The sequence below is a fragment of the Engraulis encrasicolus genome, chromosome 16 (assembly GCF_034702125.1).
Source record: "Engraulis encrasicolus isolate BLACKSEA-1 chromosome 16, IST_EnEncr_1.0, whole genome shotgun sequence".
NCBI classification, from domain to species: Eukaryota; Metazoa; Chordata; class Actinopteri; order Clupeiformes; family Engraulidae; genus Engraulis; species Engraulis encrasicolus.
The window spans coordinates 43767988-43785353 of record NC_085872.1 but is presented as its reverse complement, the minus strand read 5'-3'; the positions used below and the strand labels follow the sequence as shown (position 1 = coordinate 43785353).

At 43.9% G+C, this 17366-nt stretch overlaps 1 protein-coding gene across 1 annotated transcript in view; it reads right to left on the bottom strand.

Moving 5' to 3' along the window:
* Positions 1-711: 711 nt before the first annotated feature.
* The window catches only part of keap1a (kelch-like ECH-associated protein 1a), a 33408-nt gene continuing 16753 nt past the window's right edge, over positions 712-17366 (bottom strand). Inside the window, exons 8-10 of the mRNA XM_063219726.1 lie at positions 8993-9198; positions 6418-6594; positions 712-3684 (exon numbers count right to left, since the gene is read on the bottom strand). Of these exons, the coding sequence (XP_063075796.1) occupies positions 3518-3684; positions 6418-6594; positions 8993-9198 (550 nt within the window). The 3' untranslated portion in view covers positions 712-3517. The remainder of the gene's footprint in view (positions 3685-6417; positions 6595-8992; positions 9199-17366) is intronic.

The following is a 17366-nucleotide window of genomic DNA, read 5'->3' as shown; positions in this document are numbered from 1 at the left end:
GGCCCACGAGGGTGCGGGGCCCACTTAACTGGGAAATGCCTGCTATGCCAGATGGCCAGTCCAACCCTGGTGACACACTTTTGTTGTCTGGGAGGGATAGCAGATTCCTCGACACAATGTTGAATGTGTGCCCACTGCAGACTTCCAGCTGTGGTCTGTGTGGGCTCTCTCTTTTATTTATTTATTTATTTAAGGAACGTGGAAAGTGATGAAGAATTAGTTGCAGTCTCTCGCCCCCTAGTGGTGATGAGCAGACATGATCATAGAATTAGGGATGTGGGACATTGGGAACAATGGGACTGCAAAGCATAGCGCAACACTCAAAATATTAGTAATATTATTCAAACTATTCAAAATATCCATAGTTTTTCTGTTCGCTAAAGCACATTTTTTGTAACTTTGGCTGCTTTTGCGGAACTCTTCACACAAACACACAGACCTATAAACATCTTTGGATAACGTCACCTGGATGATTGGGAATCTTCTCAGACACCTGAGTAGTCATGAGGCTACTGCATAGATGGGGTTGCTGTGGTGCAAAATACTTTTCCACCCCCACCCCAGCACACCACACACACACACACACACACACACACACACACACACACACACACACACACACACACACACACACACACACACACACACACACACACACACACACACACACACACACCTTTTTCATTCATGTACCTGCCAGGAGGGAAAATCTTGCATGTTTCTCAATTATTTTTAATTGAAACAAAAATATTCAACTCCAGTGTACATGTACAGGTATTCACTTCACATGAGGTAATTATCTTGTCAGGTTCATCAAAAACAAAATCAAATCAGTAGATTCAGCCCTCTTTCAGGGTTTTGTGTGAACAACATTGGTCCATAGAAACAATGAAATACTTTGAAAGATCTACTGGCCTCGGTTACAAGGGGTATTTAATTCTGAATCAACACAATATAATTCTGAATAAAACTTAATTCCGCCTCGTAAACATCATGTTAACACTTCACAATTCGGAATGAAATGACAGTGCAATGTAAACTCCACGGAACTATTCAATTCTGAATTATTAATTCGGAATGAAAAACATCCTGTAAACGAGGCCACTGTCTGCTTATGTACTGCTTTCTTGAAGACACGCTGAATCCTTTGCCTTTTGTTATGTGTCTGAGATTAACGCAATGGGAAATACATAACTTGTGTATTCATTTATGAAGTAGCTTTGCAGTAATTGTACTGTAAAATAAAAAACAGACATGAACAAGAGAGTGAGTGGATAGCAAGCACAGAGACCTTATGGCAGACAGGAATACAAAAATACAATAAAAGGCTATTCATATTCATCGCTCTACGGCAAAAGTTGGAAAAAAAAACCCTGTCACAATGTGTTGATTGATGGCACCAATGATTGACTGTCAATGACAACTGTCCTTACGCCAGGTCTTGATACACACGGGTGATGAGGATACACAGGGCAACTTTTTGAACAACGTGTGTTGGCAACAAAACCATAAAATAATGTTTAAAACATTTTATATCAGGAGAACTTGTATTAGCAGCAGACATTTTTTCGAACATGCCATCAGAATAATAAGAGCCAATCATGATGTTGCCCGGCAACATTCCACAAAAAGCTGCCCTGAGTGTCATTAGCGTTAGGACATGCCACCATGGCAACCACTCCCTACGTCAGGCAGAGGGTACCGCTGTCCTGTCAATATGGACTCCCTGTCGAGATGAGCTCCTTCCGGCTACTGAGCATGCGTGCGCATGCGCACCCCCCATGCAGCAATTTTCGCGGGTGATTGCCCATCGAATTGAGCTACCGCAGTTTACAAACTAACGAGGTAGCTCATCTCGATGAAGCGGTCCATCTTGACAGAACACCAACACGGCATCTCTTTATTCTGCATGGGACTTTAAGCAATGCAAAGGAGGGCATTCACATTGCGGCACAGAGGCCAACATTTCTTTTTTTCCCCCCGTAAAGGTGATTGACCAAATTCTCAACTGTTAATTGTATTGCAGATTTTGGACAAACTTGCCAAGGCATTCCCAGTCATGCCTACATGCCAAAAGTAGCCTACATTTAATTTGAGCCTATCTAAACAAAGAGAGAAAAACTGTATTGTCAAACCTGGATTAGGATTTCAGCTTGGGCCGGCCAACTCAAAAACAGGCATAACCTGTATGTGCCTGCCTGAAGCTAATGTTACAGCAACCTTTTTTGTTGGTCCATCATCAGACCTCTCGTTCAGTGTATGAAACAGCAACAATGTGAATACTGAGGCAATTAAGTGGCATTAGGACGTGCAAACAAACAGCAATGGAAGTTGACATTATTACAAAATTGTAATAAAAATAAACAACAATAATAACAACAATAATAATAATTGAAGGCACAGCATTCCAGACATTCCAGTAGTAGTCTCCATGGATACGTAAGGGTCAAAGGGCAGGAGACCCCAACTCCTAGAGTTCAATCAGCAGGTTAGCTTGTTCCACAGCGTCAACATCCAAACACCCAACTACCTTCTCGATGTTCACAACATCCTTTTCAAGATACTGTAAAACAGCGAACTGTTAGTTGGACGAGTTGTAAACATTGAAACATTTGTCAGATATTTGCACCACATAATTGATGAGAACTTTGAGCTGCAGTCTGCTCCAGCTTTCTCTCTTATATTGAAGTTTGTCCCACTGTGATGCACCTTCGAGCTGAGGGATGATGCGTACAGTAGAGGTCCAATTCAAACATCATATGCCCCTCAGATGGTTACCACGCCCAGGGAAATTGGGGGGCCCAAAATTGGGATCCTAGAATTGGGACCCCATTACATTGTATGTATTGAGTGTCAGCGGCCGTTTCAGATGATTTTGTCTTCGGCCACCTTCAAGCTGAGGGATGATGTGTTCAGTAGGGTTCCAACTCAAACGTCATATGTCCCTCAGCGAGTTATCAGGGCAGTTGTCCCAGGGCCCAGGGAAAGGAGGGCCCCAGGATTGGGACCCCATTACATTGTATGGTTTTGGGTAGGGTGGGGCTTTTCAGATAATTTGTCCCCAGGCCCAACCAAATCTGTCGCCGGCCCTGATCACGTTCAGCAAGTTATCAGGGCAGTTGTCCCAGGGCCCAGGGAAAGGAGGGCCCCAGGATTGGGACCCCATTACATTGTATGGTTTTGGGTAGGGTGGGGCTTTTCAGATAATTTGTCCCCAGGCCCAACCAAATCTGTCGACGGCCCTGATCACGTTCAGCAAGTTATCAGGGCAGTTGTCCCAGGGCCCAGGGAGAGGAGGGCCCCAGGATTGGGACCCCATTACATGGTATGTATTGAGTGTCAGAGGCCGTTACAGATGATTTTGTCCTGGGCCCAGCCAAAGCTGTCCCAGGCCCAGGGAAATAGCGGGGGGCCCATAATTTGGTCCTCATTACATGGGGTGGGGGGCCCTTTCAGATTATTTCATCCAGGGCCCAATCAAGGCTGTCAGCGTCCCTGATCACGTTCACCATCGACATCATGTTTCCTCCTCCTGTTCCGGAATGTTGCCAGGACAAGGCTCCATGGTAACAGAAACACCCATCCCACTGCGGCCGATGGACATGTCCGTTATGTAGGTCCACTCGTTGTTCTCCGGACAGTAGCACTCCACGCTGGATAGGAACCCCGCCTGGTTGAACCCACCTGAGGGGCAGTAACATGAAGGAGTAGGTTAAAGCAGTGGTTCTTAACCTGGGGTGCGGGCGCCCCCTGTGGGTGCGCCAGAGATTTCAGGGGGTGCACAGAATTTTGTTTGTGTTGAAGTTGTGACCAAAATTCTGTTAGCGAACATTATAAGTAGGCCAAATCAAAACCAAATTAAAACATGTTTTGGTCCCCATGTAAAGTCATTAAGGTACTGATTAATGTATCAAGCAAGAATGATTGTAATTAATCACTTAAATAATTTTTAGTCCGTATTCATGTGTAGAAGTTTGGGTTGGGGCTGCGCGGCTTGTCTCGGTCACAGGTAGGGGGTGTGTGAATTAAAAAAGGTTAAGAGCCACTGGGTTCAAGCGTTAGGTAGGTTAAAGCCCACACATCCAAAAACGTCTGACCTTGAAGCTGGACCAACCCAAATGACAAGATAAAAAAATAAAAAAGTCAGCTTCAACCAGGATTGTTCTGCTACCACTTTTTTTTTTTTTTTTTAAAGTTACGTTTCAGGCTGAAACCAAAACATAATGTAAAAAAATAAAAATGCGAGCAACAAAATTCTGGTTAGCAACATGAATGTCATATCAGTGGTGTAGGACAGTGGTTCTTAAACTTTTTTCTTGAAGCACCCCCTGACCTGTGACCAAGACAAGCTGCGCACCCCCAACCCAAACTTATACACATGTATATTATGCACAAAATGATTTAAGTGAATAATTACAATGATTCTTGATTTTGACATTAATCAATACTTAAATGTCTTTACATTAGGTCCAAAACATGTTTTAATTAGGTCTTAATTTGGTCTAATAACGTTTGGAAGCAGAATTTTGGTCACAACCTCAACACAAATAAATTTCGCGCACCCCCTGAAATCTCTGGCGCAACCCCGGGGGTGCCCGCACCCCAGGTTAAGAACCACTGGTGTAGGATACGTAGCTCTATAGTCTGGTGAATCTGGCATCTTTATTACAATATATATGGCCGTCAAAAACTGGAGCGTCTCCTGACTTGTAAATTAAACAAATCCATATCCAAACCTACCCCATTCACTACAGAAGTAGGATATCTACCAGGCTTGTACGAAATTCCGAATGGAAAGAATTTCAATTCAAAATAATGCCCTAATACGAACACTAGGTGGTGCCATTACCTTGAATTTCTTTGAATTTAAACTACACCATCCATTGAAAGTACATAGAACACCACCACCTAGTGTTCGTATTATGGCATTACTTTGAATTGAAATTCTTTCCATTCGGAATTTCGTACAAGCCTGATATCTATTATCTACAGCAGTGTTTCCCAACCATTTTTGTCCTGCGTACGCCCTAAGCCATTTTGTCACATGATGAGTACCCCTCTCAATCATGCTCTACATCTGTTCCTCTATCCCAAAGTAACAACACTCCATATATTTGTTATTATTAGATTTTTCCACGCACCCCCTGAGGTGTGTTCATGTACCCCAAGTGGTACATGTACCCCTGGTTGGGAACCACTGATCTACAGGACTAATATATACTGTACATGTAAATTAACTATTTATTCATAATGCCCTACAAAGGCAAAGTGTGGTCGTCAAAAACTGGAGCATCTCCTGACTTGTACCAAACCTACCCCATTCACTACAGAAGTAGGATATTACTATCTACAGGACTAATATATACTGTACATGTAAATTAACTATTTATTCACAATGGAATATCAGTGTACTCTGCCCTATAAAGGCAAAGTGCAGTGACTGCACCAACATTCAAACTGAGAAAAAGGCCTTAAAAGTATTGGGACTAAGTTGGATATTGTAGTTACTGCAAATTTGACATGCATGACAAAGCAATGTCTCTCAAACCGGGCACATTTAGATCATAAGGCTTCGCCACAAGATCAAGGAGGTGTGTGTGTGTGTGTGTGTGTGTGTGTGTGTGTGTGTGTGTGTGTGTGTGTGTGTGTGTGTGTGTGTGTGTGTGTGCAAGCAAGGTGTGCATGTGCATGTGCGTGCGAGCGTGTGTGTGTGCACGAGTGTGCGTGTGTGTTTGTGTAATTGTGCACTCTCACATGAACGCTGGAACAATTGGTGCCTTCATGGCAGCCTCCAGAGCTGGCGTGGGAATGTGGGAATGTGTATGTGTGTGTGTGTGTGTGTGTGTGTGTACGCGTACGTGTACGTGTCTCACGCACCTAGGGCGAATATCTTGACCTGGTACACGGTGACTCTGTGTGTGTGTGTGTGTGTGTGTGTGTGTGTGTGTGTGTGTGTGTGTGTGTGTGTGTGTGTGTGTGTGTGTGCGTATGTGTATGTGTGCGTGTGTGTGTGTGTGTGTGTGTTCATGTATCACCCACCTATGACAAATATCTTGCCCTGGTACACGGTGACTCCGTGTGTGTGTGTGTGTGTGTGTGTGTGTGTGTGTGTGTGTGTGTGTGTGTGTGTGTGTGTGTGTGTGTGTGTGTGTGTGTGTGTGTGTGTGTTTCACCCACCTGTTGCGAAGATCTTGCCCTGGTAGACAGTGACTGCATGTGTGTGTGTGTGTGTGTGTGTGTGTGTGTGTGTGTGTGTGTGTGTGTGTGTGTGTGTGTGAGTGTGTGTGAGTATGTGTGTGCGCACGCGTGTGTACGCGTACGTGTACGTGTCTCACGCACCTAGGGCGAATATCTTGACCTGGTACACGGTGACTCTGTGTGTGTGTGTGTGCGTGTGTGTGTGTGTGCCTCACCCACCTAGTGCGAATATCTTGCCCTGGTAGACGGTGACTCCGTGTGCGCTGCGGCAGTGCTTCATGGGTGCCATGGGTTCCCAGGCGTCCCTCGCCACGCTGTAGCGCTCCACACTGCACAGCTGACCGCGCCCGTCGTAGCCCCCGATCGCATACAGGTGCGAGTCCAAACACACCACACCTGTGAAGATGGACGCAAAAGTGTTACTTGAGTATTATTTGATCTTAAAGTGATACTGTTCCATTTTTGGAAACAAGCTTATTTTACACCTCCCCTAGAGTTATATAATAGGGTTTTACCGTTGTCCTATACTTTCAACCGTTCTCTGGGTACGGCAGTGCAAGTTTTACCTCCAAGCTAGCAGTTAACATTGAGTCCTATAAGACCAGTTAAGCTAGATTTATGCTTCGGACGTCCGTCCATCTTGTGTCTGTGCGAGTCCACGCCCCCCGCGCAGAGGCTCTGCGCCCGTCGTCGAGCGCCTCGAAAAAATCCGAACTATCCGTTTGACGGACGCGGAGGACGCAGACAAAAAGGCGCTATGATTGGTCGTCTCGCTACTTCTTTGTTCTTGTGGCAGCAGCGCAATGCCGTTAGTATGCGAGAGCAGAGCTGTATTCTGTTAAAAAAACTATATTAATGCCTTGTGTGTAAATATGTGTAAATACATGAAGCTACAAGCTAAGTAACAAACAATGCATCAGTTGAACTCTCTTGGCACAATGCCTGCGGTTTTACTACCGTAGCTTCCTCCACGAATGTAAACACACATGGCAGAATCAACAGTTTACATGCTTGCATTTTCTGCTCTTGAAAACAGACTGGGTATGTCAAATAATGATACCAGTACATTGCGTTAGCAGTTTGTGTGAAAATACTTAACTAACCGGGCTAGAAAGCAACATTGCTTAATAATGGCTGCAGTGCATGCAATGAAGTGAAGGTAATCGCGCAATTTCAAATGTGGCTTGTGACGAGAACTCGGACCTCGCAGAGCTCGCAGATGCATGAATACAAATTTGGTTCGTGGCCACTCCCACGCGACTTTTCACGCTCGCAGTTGCTGAAGTCTAATCTGACCTTTAGCCTCCAGCTGGTCTCATAGGACTCAATGTTAACTGCTAGCATGGAGGTACAATTTGCACTGCCATACTCAGAGAACGGTTGAATGTACAGGAGAAAGGTAAAACTCAATTATTTAACCCAAGGGGAGGTTTAATATGAGGTTATTTCCAAAAATGGGACAGTATCACTTCAAGCCCTCCACCCTAACCATTAGGCCACTGCTGCGTGCACCCGTTGTAGCCCCCGATCGCATACAGGTGCGTGTCCACACACACCAAACCTGTGACGATGGACACAGAAGTGTTCTTTGATTTCAAGTCCAAACACACCGCATCTGTGAAGATGGGCCTCCCAAAAACAACAGCTAATTCAGTTTTTGGCTGCTTGACACAAATACTGTCTCAGTGTTCTTTCCCAAATGGGACACTCACAGAGCTGAGATATACTGTATGTACTAAAACCATGATCAACATTAATCTATAATCTAACATTACTAACTCTACAGTGTCATACAGGGTTTATTGCACTTTGATGAATGACTCCGCTATGTTGTGCTATTCAACATTTGGTAGCGTAGATGTGTTACGGACCTTTATCATTTTTGTTCAGTTTATATCTGTCCAACTCCCTTACCATTAAGGGCAGTACACACACGTCGCTACTAGTTACTCGCTCAGCGAATGAAGTCAGTATGTTCCAGCGAGACGAGCAGGCGAGTACTGTACAAGCGATGCAATGTGGGCGGATCCCGAGTTGAAAATATTTTAACTTCGAGCGAGGCGAGTAAGCGAGTAACCAAATTGGAATGCAGAGTTCGGTACTTCTCGCCTGTTCATTGGCAGTTAAAGCCGCAGGAACTTTCAGTGAACGTTCCATAAAAGAGTGGCGAGTAGGCGATCAAGCGAGAAGCTAGCAATGTGTGTGTTCGCCGCTTTATACCGTGGCTGCCCATTAGTACATTACTGATGTGTGCACATTCTCTGCCTTTTAGCATAATACAGGACTTGTCCAGCGGTTGGTCTCACGGTACATACACATACAGACGGCACGTTTCCTTAACGTCTCTGTGAGCAGAGCGAGTCCGAGAGGTTCGCGGGCTGCCTTTCACACTGCACAGTAGACGTCCACGTTCTATCCGTGGGCAGGAGTCATTCATTTTCAATGGGAGCCGCGCATTGAACGCGGACGTCCGCGCAGGAAAATAGACTCGAGTTCTATTTTCAAGGAGGATGTCCGGTCGGGATGGAAATGCGCCGCGCCTACACTGCGTTCCTGTGTGCAAGGCATGATTTGTCTTCATGCATTCTAACAGTTTCGGACTGTTAACGGACACGTGAAGTAGTCGTACTGTGGACGTCCGCGCCGTTGGTGTGTATGCACCGTCAGGGTCATACCCAGAGAACAGTAGTATAGTAGAGAAACTTTATTGATCCCCAGGGGAAATGGAAGTGTCAAGTAGCAGATGTGTTTCGGCCCTTAAGCCATCATCATCAGTGTATCGTACAGTGCTTACCCAGCCCGCTGCGTACGGAGTGCATGGGGGACAGCTGTTGCCAGGTGTTGGTGTCGGGGTGGTAGCGCTCCGCCGTGTTCCACCGGTTCTCGCCGTCGAAGCCCCCCACCACGTACAGGGAAGCCCCGCACGAGGCTACCCCGGCCCCCAGCCGAGACACCGACATGGGGGCCACGAACGTCCAGCGGTTGGTCTCGGGGTCGTACCTGTTGCAACGACATGATAACAGAGGTGTCAAAAGTAAACTTAAAAGTACGAAAATACAAAGTACAGTAGAACACAGTTTCCTTCCAACACATGTAACTTATTTGAGTAACCAGTATACGGTGTACTTGACTTACAATCAGCTGCACTAGCTGGATCAAGATTGTGGTGGGTCCCTGTTAGGTTTTTAGTGTTTTTCAGTAACATCACAGTCTATTTACCTCATTAGGTACAACAGAGTAAATGGTGTAACAGCTATGTTATATCAGGCGCTAGTGTTGTACTTACACCACTACTTAACTTTTACGTTTGACACATCTGCACGATACAGTGATTAATAAATGTTACTCTACTCTACAATGAACTACAATGAACAATGAGTAATACACTGTTTCACTGTTCGGAAGGTGATCACTCTTGACAACTTTTCAAGAAGTGTTGGCAGGCACCACACACACACACACACACACACACACACACACACACACACACACACACACACACACACACACACACACGGTATCACCTTCCCCTCCACTTCCATTCACAATGCCCTCCTGAGAGAGTGTTCACTTCAAAAAGGCGTGACATCAGATAGAGTAGATAGATAGATGAGTCAATTCAACACTTAGAAGCCGTTTACACGCAGAGAATATGGATATGTTTGAAAACACATTGGTTTTGTTCTCTCGTTTACATGTTAACTGAGTTTTAGAACGCACATTTCAAAACAGTTTAAAACAAATATCCAATTTAGGGAGCCAAAAGGCACCTGTCACAATGGATTTTAAAAATGTTATCCACATATCATGTTTACACACAAACGGATAAAAAAATATCCACATTTTTAAATGCGCATACATGTAAAAAGCACCTTAGAGAGTACTTTGTGGACTAAATACACTCTAAAAGATGTTAAATTGGCTCTATAAGTGATCAATAAAAACTGCCTTTTTTACTGTGTACCATAGGTCTAAGTTATGTATTAGGTTCATTATGTCTAACTGTTTAACTTAAACACTTAAGGTTTTCTTTTGCCTTAAGACATGTAAAAGTTTTTATCACATCACTCATCAACATCACAGTGACCCTCTGATGAAGACGGAAGTAACACCTTCGAAACATGTCGGGCAAAAGATAAAAACTTTTACATGCCTTAAGGCAAAAGAAAACCTAAAGTGTTTAAGTAGGTTTAAGTGTTCTTGGCAAGACACTGAAAACCATACTGCTGTACGAAGGTAAAGTGCAGTACCTTCATATCCTTTACCTTGTGACACAGCCTTATGGTCCAAATGTGTTCTGTAGGGCTGTAACGATATTGTATCGAACCGAGAAATTGTGATACACAGAGTCACGATATTGTGTCGTGATACAAGGAGGCAGTATCGTGATACGCCCTTTCAAAGTTTTATTACCCATTAGTCCAGAAAACAACCTTATGATTTGATGTGATAGTGTTTCCAAACTTCAGTGGAGATACATTTCAGAAATCGTGGGGTGTATCGAAGCGTAGGTCAAAAATCGTGATACGAACCGAATCGTGAGTTGAGTGTATCGTTACAGCCCTAGTGTTCTGCTCTAGAGATATTGCTATGTCAAATTTGCTGTAACTACAATATCTAGCACAATACCAATACTTTGAAGGCCTTGTTCTCCATTTCAATGTTCAATGTGCACTTTGCATTTGTAGGGCAGAGGGGTGACTGGCACTGGTTGGCATAGCAGCCTTCTCTGTCCGTTCACCATTCTGGGCAAAATCCTCCTAGAAAGCTCAGCTGCTAATCTGGAAGTATTACTATTTAATCAAGAAATCTACAGTTGAAATTGGCAAATATCAGTCGAGACTAACAAGCCCCTGTTAAAAGTGCAACGTTGTTTAATTTGCTTCCGGATTAAGTAGTGTCTCTACTGCGTCTGTCCATTCTGCTGAACGTACACACAGAGGGAGCTGTTCCAACATAACAATTGGTTTTTAAAAGATAACCTCGCTTTAAGGCAGACCTTCGCTTGATGGTAATCCGTTGGCTCATTTGAACAAAGACCACTCTGTTTGTAAAGGTAAAGCTCGCATTACACAAGTTCATTACGGGGGCTAAGGATTTATATAGCGGCTTTGCATCTGATGCTGCACTGAGCACCGCAACACTGAAGTCGAGACGAGGCAACTGGCCATGACAGACTGAGTTAAATATGCATAGGCATGGAAGTAGACAGGGGAGTGGGAGACAAAAAGGGTTATTTGACCCAGGCCAAGGCAGAGAGGGGGCCTAGAATTGGGTCCTCAGTACATTGAATGTATTGGGTTTGGGGCCCTTTCAGATGACTTTGTGCTGGGGCCAGCCAAAGCTTGTTAGCAGCCAGGGTATAGGCATGTCTATACATTGCAAAACATTGCAGTCAGTTAAATGTAAAAACAGGGAAATTGGCCTGCTGCCTTCAGTTTGTAAGTTACATCAACTTGAGAAAGCGTCGTGTTGAGTTAAGTCTCCTGTTGTTGAGTTAACTTACAAACTTATGGCAGCAGGTCAACTTACTTTTTTCGTTTTACTGGCTTGCAATGTTTTACAGTGTATGAGAGTGTATGAGAGGCTGGTCTGCAAACTGAGCATATGCTGGGTATATTCACACTACACTAAGGTGTCAGACATACCAAAGCGGACGGAACGGAACGGACGCGAGACGAACGCGGCCTTTCTGCTTAATTTCGGCCGTTGTGTTCTACTCTGCCTTTCACAGACAGCGTCGGCGTGCGCGGCCAGTCCTGTTCAAAACCCTCCCCACAGCCAAAGCTAGCGTGCTACTTTGCCATTCACTTGAATGAGACACTGCCGGTCGCCGGCATGAAAAATACGCTCGAGTTCTATTTTCCAAATGCATCGCACAGCGGAGCCAGCTCCCGCGCCGCTGACGCCCGACTACAGCCAGTTGGTGTGGAAGGACAGATATGTTTCAATGTATTTTCACCAACGCCTGTAAAAATCACGGCCGTTCCGCGACGCTTTACCGCCCTAGTGTGTAAGACCCCTTTTTTGTTTGGGTTGAGGGCAGTCAGTGAGGAAGTGAGCAAATGATTTGTTCAATTCCTTGATTGTGATTGGCTGGAAGAGGTTCTAAATCGAGCATTAATGCATGTCACTCCACATTAAACTTCAATTAAAGTGCTCTTTGCTGTGTGCCGTGCCTAACAATACCGCTCTTGCCTGTTCTAAATCCAGTGCATTGCCAGGGTCTATCCTGGCGTATCGCTGAACAAAACTGTCCAAACATCTCAGACTTAGAAGGAAGGCTTGAGACGAGTTTTCAGGCATTTTGGCAAGTCATTCTTTACCAGGAACTGCAGACTGCTGCCACAAACTGTGACAATGAATAACTGTTATTTTGTTGAAAACATAATCAGACTTTTGTTTTCCTCACTTGACGCTGTTTGGGTGAGTCAGTGCCTAACACAGGTCTCTTGCACCACTGTGACTGAGTCAAACACACATCAGCTGTTTCACAACTTGTAACGAATAGAAAGCTCCTATTGTGATAGATGTTGATATGATATGATGATATGATATGAAACTGTATAATATATAATATGTATCTCATTTCAGACTAAAACAAGCAAACAGAAACAGAAAGGAAGAAAACATGTAAATGTGCAAATCATCAACATAAACTTGTCATTCTAGATAGAAGGTCTCTGTTACTACTGTACTACAACAATGTATTACTTATGACTTACGGGTATTTCCAAATTCTTCTAAGAGTTTACAACACAATTTGGACACTGTTGAATTACTTCAGGCAGACTCTGGCAGTAGGAACTTTGAATCTGGCAGGAGCACCTACAGTATTTCCAAATTCAGCTTAGAGTTTAACAACACAATTTGGACACTGTTAAATTAGTGTACCGATCTGGCAGGGGGAACTTTCAGTCTAGCACAGGGGTGGGGAACCTATGTCTCGAGGGCCATTTGCGGCCCTTGAGGCCATTTTATCCGGCCCCCAATATAATTTTAATGTTATTCAGAGACACATGAAATATGACACATATTGTAAAGGAGTCTTGGAAAATGCATTTGCAACACTATTAAGAGATATTCAGGGAACCTAGAGAAGGTGGTGTTTGTTTAAAGGTGACTGCCTTCAATATAGGCCTAAAGGGAAGGGGAAGATCCTGGTTTGTGTTCATAGTATTACCCTCGGAGGACTTTTACGGCCCTCAGATGAATTTGAAGTGGCCCCTCGAATGAAAAAGGTTCCCCACCCCTGGTATAGCTGGAGCACTTACAATACATCATTGAATTGGATTTGACCAGTGGCATGCTAACTGGTTGAGTCTTCTGCAGCAGTGCTGTAGTCTACGTAGAACTCCTTACCATCAGGAGTGTCCTAAAGGCACACACAGTGGTCTAGTCTACGTAGAACGCAGGTATACGCAGTATACCCACTTCAAAATTTCAGGGATTTCAGTATACCCACTTAAAATTGATTGATCCATTATTTAGAATAGCACAAATATATACAGTATACCCACTTCAAACAAATGCTCAAATATATAGTACACCCACCACAAAAAAGTAGACTACACCACTGTTTTGCAGTGATGTATGATGGTGTTCATAGGACTATATATTATCCTGTGGATATATACGTATCGACTGCTGTGGTGCCACAGACCTAACTGTACCAACTGAAATTCCCTCGACTGTGCTTGTGTGCTATCCATTTTCTGTTTGCTTTAGGATGTAACTCTGTAACTGTTTGGTGTTTTTTTCTTTCATTCTCAGTATACATTTCCACTGCTACTTCAACACTGGTGGCTCTTGTACTGTAGGCCTACAGTGTGCGAGTGCAAGGTTGCAAAATAAACACAGGCCTGACGTTTACAGCACCCGTCTGGCATGGTGGGTTGTTCTCCATTAACGCCCGAGACAGATTTACCACTTCTTCCCCCGTGGCACAGCCTTAAAACATTCACCTACTCCAATAGTTCTCAAACTGGTGGGTCGGGACCCCTAAAGGGGTTGTGAAGGTCCTGCAGGGGGGGGTCGCGGACAAAAGGAACATTGCATAAAAAGGGGAAACCCACAGGTTAACAGCTAATTCCATAATTTGATTAGTAACAGATGTGTATTTGCCGTCCTTTGGATTTCTAGAGAATATTTTCGCAGCCCCCAACCCCACCACACTTTTAGCCTAGGAATGGATTTCTAGCAATATTAGCGGATAAACTAATAATGGAAAATTTAGCAATATCGCTAGATTTTCAATGAATCATATGTCTGCTAATATTAATAGAACTCCATTCCTAGGCTAAAATATTCTTAAGTCCAATAGGGGGCATCAGCAGAAAAAAAGTTTGGGAACCAGTGAGCTACTCCATGCCACGCCGGGGCTACATTCATTCACACTTCAGTAGTGCAGCGCTAACTCACTCACGTCGTAAAAATGTGCCGAGGCCTGTTTGCGTGCGTTCATGTTGTTTTATGCTATGTAATTTCTCCGTAAGTGTTACAAACTGGTGTCAAACAGAGAGTTATCGTGTCGCGTAAACACCATGTTGTGCTCAAGTCTTAGCTTGAAACATGTCACACAGTAAATTCGCCAGTGTTAATTTTGCAGTGTTAAGGCTTATTAACACTATTGGAGTAATTCCAACACCAAATGGAGTGAGATGCTCTCCAGTGTCAGTGACAAATGAAGTTGTTAAATTGTGTGGAGTTAGAAGTACTCCAGAGAGCCCCCGCCTCCTCGAGGTGATGGAGTTTGTCTGCGCCATTGTATGCCCTAGTAACAGAGAACGTAAAGAGAACGTTTGACTTTTGGTCCTCTAAAGGTTGGGGTTATTACCAAACCAAAATCTACCACCTAGAAATGTTCCCTTTGGTTACAGTAAAAACCAAGCAATTCCTCCAGATTTAATAATTTACACAATCTTTTTTTTATTATTCCATTTCATTCATTTAACTCAACTTGGTTGGGTTGATCTAAGGTTTGGCTGTGCACACAACATCACACAAAAGATGTGTTGAGTGAAAGAAATAACTTGAGCACTTGTTACACCTTTGCCGGTAACAAGCAGGCCCCTCACAACCAATCTGTCCATCAGTGCCTGGCCAAACCTAATTACTTAGGGCTGGTATATCATGACTCAATTGCTTGCACCTGAAAAACTCCTAATCAATCTGGTCACATGGTACTCTTGAGCCTGTATATAAACCTGGACTGTCACAGTGCTTTAAATATTTGCCTGCCTGCTGGCTGGTCAGTATGGCACAGCATAGCGCTTGTTTACCTGCTTTGCAAGCAAGCTAAAGGCGCTTTTGGCTTATGGCATTTGTTAGCTACATCTTGTGCCTTGCTTTGTGAGCTAGTCAGTAACAGCACATGTTACATTGTTTGCTCCATTGTGCACTTGATGTTTGCAAGCAAGCTAAAGGCGCTTTTGGCTTATGGCATTTGTTAGCTACATCTTGTGCCTTGCTTTGTGAGCTAGTCAGTAACAGCACATGTTACATTGCTTGCTCCATTGTGCACTTGAAGTAGATGGTATGGTTATATTTTAAACTTCATTAAGGAAAATATTTTGTATTAGTCCCCACTAGATTGTGTTCATACATGCTCAGCTGAAATTTCTCTCACATTGTGGTGCAGTACAGCATAGACTGATATGTCAAATATAGACATTTTACATGTTTTCAGCAACTTCAAACATTATCTTAAGAGAGCAGTGTGGCAAACTGATGCCAGGCGCAGGGTGTTTCAGTCATGGTGGAGGATGGGAGGTGCTTAATTACTCTTTAGTAGGGTGCTCCCCGAAACTGCTTTACTCTTTATAGTGTTAGCTTAACACTATAAATCTAACACCAGTGTTTAACACTGATCTGGAGCAGGACCAAATAGACACTAGAACAGTGTTAATTTTAACTCTTTAAGTGTTATTTTAACACTACACAATTTACTGTGCAGGTAAAGAATAAAACATGTTTGAAACATAAGAAAAACTGGTTTTAACCGTTATACATAATAAACGTCAGACATCTAACATGATTGCTGTAAAATACACCTCTCTTTTAGGCTTTTAGGGTTCACATCTGGCTTTTAGGCTTCATGCATGCAATAACTACTAGTATAATACACAGTTACAACATCTCAGTTCATAACATTGTCATAAACACATCATAAATTCCACAAGAGATTTAACCCCCCACCCCCTCACCCCCTTTTTTTGGTCTTTGAGCTGTCCATTAAGCAGTGAAAGCATTCCTAACAGGATTTGCATTCCTCAAACTGTCGGCTCGGGCATCAGAGCTGCTTTCACACCACAACACATCACATCCAGGCCCGGATTAACGCACAGGGTACATATGGCGTCAACCTAGGGTCCCCCACCTACCAGGTGACCCCCACAGGCTAGATATGGCTTCAACTTAGGGCCCCCCACCTGCCAGGGGCCCCCACAGGCTAGATATGGCTTCAACGTAGGGCCTCCCACCTGCCAGGGGCCCCCACAGGCTAGATATGGCTTCAACTTAGGGTCCCCCACCTGCCAGGGGGCCCCACAGGCTAGATATGGCTTAAACTTAGGAAGCCCCACCTGCCAGGCGGCCCCTGATTGGCCAAAAGTGAAAAATTGCAGAATTGTGACAAGACGAAATATTGAAATGTTCCTCTGTTGTGTTGAATGGCCAAAGTACAGTCATTTTTGCAGCTAAAAATGGCTTTTTCTGGATATTCAAAATGGTGGACCATGGACAAGATCCCCCTTTCCAGTCATAGTGAATATTTAGAATTTGATGGTGGTGGTAAGTATTCATGAAAAAGATAATATTAGTGAATGGGTAGCATGAATAAACAAAGGAAACAGGAAATAAACAACAAAAAAATCTTACACAGTGTACCTTTAAGCATATTTAATGTTCCTCTCTAGAATTGGTAGACATGTATACTTAATTCCTTGCTCATAATTATGACACTGTCAAAGTAAATTTGTCGAAAAATTGCCTTCACAGCAACCTGTAGCCTAGGCAGGGGCCCTGTGACATCTTAATCCGTCCCCAACCACACCAGGCACACGGTTAATGCTGAGGCTACCAGAGACAAGAGCGTGCGTGTCTGTGTGTTGTGTCTACTGAGCCGCAGAGAAAACGTTCCAGACAACTTGACAAGAGAAAAGGAAAAA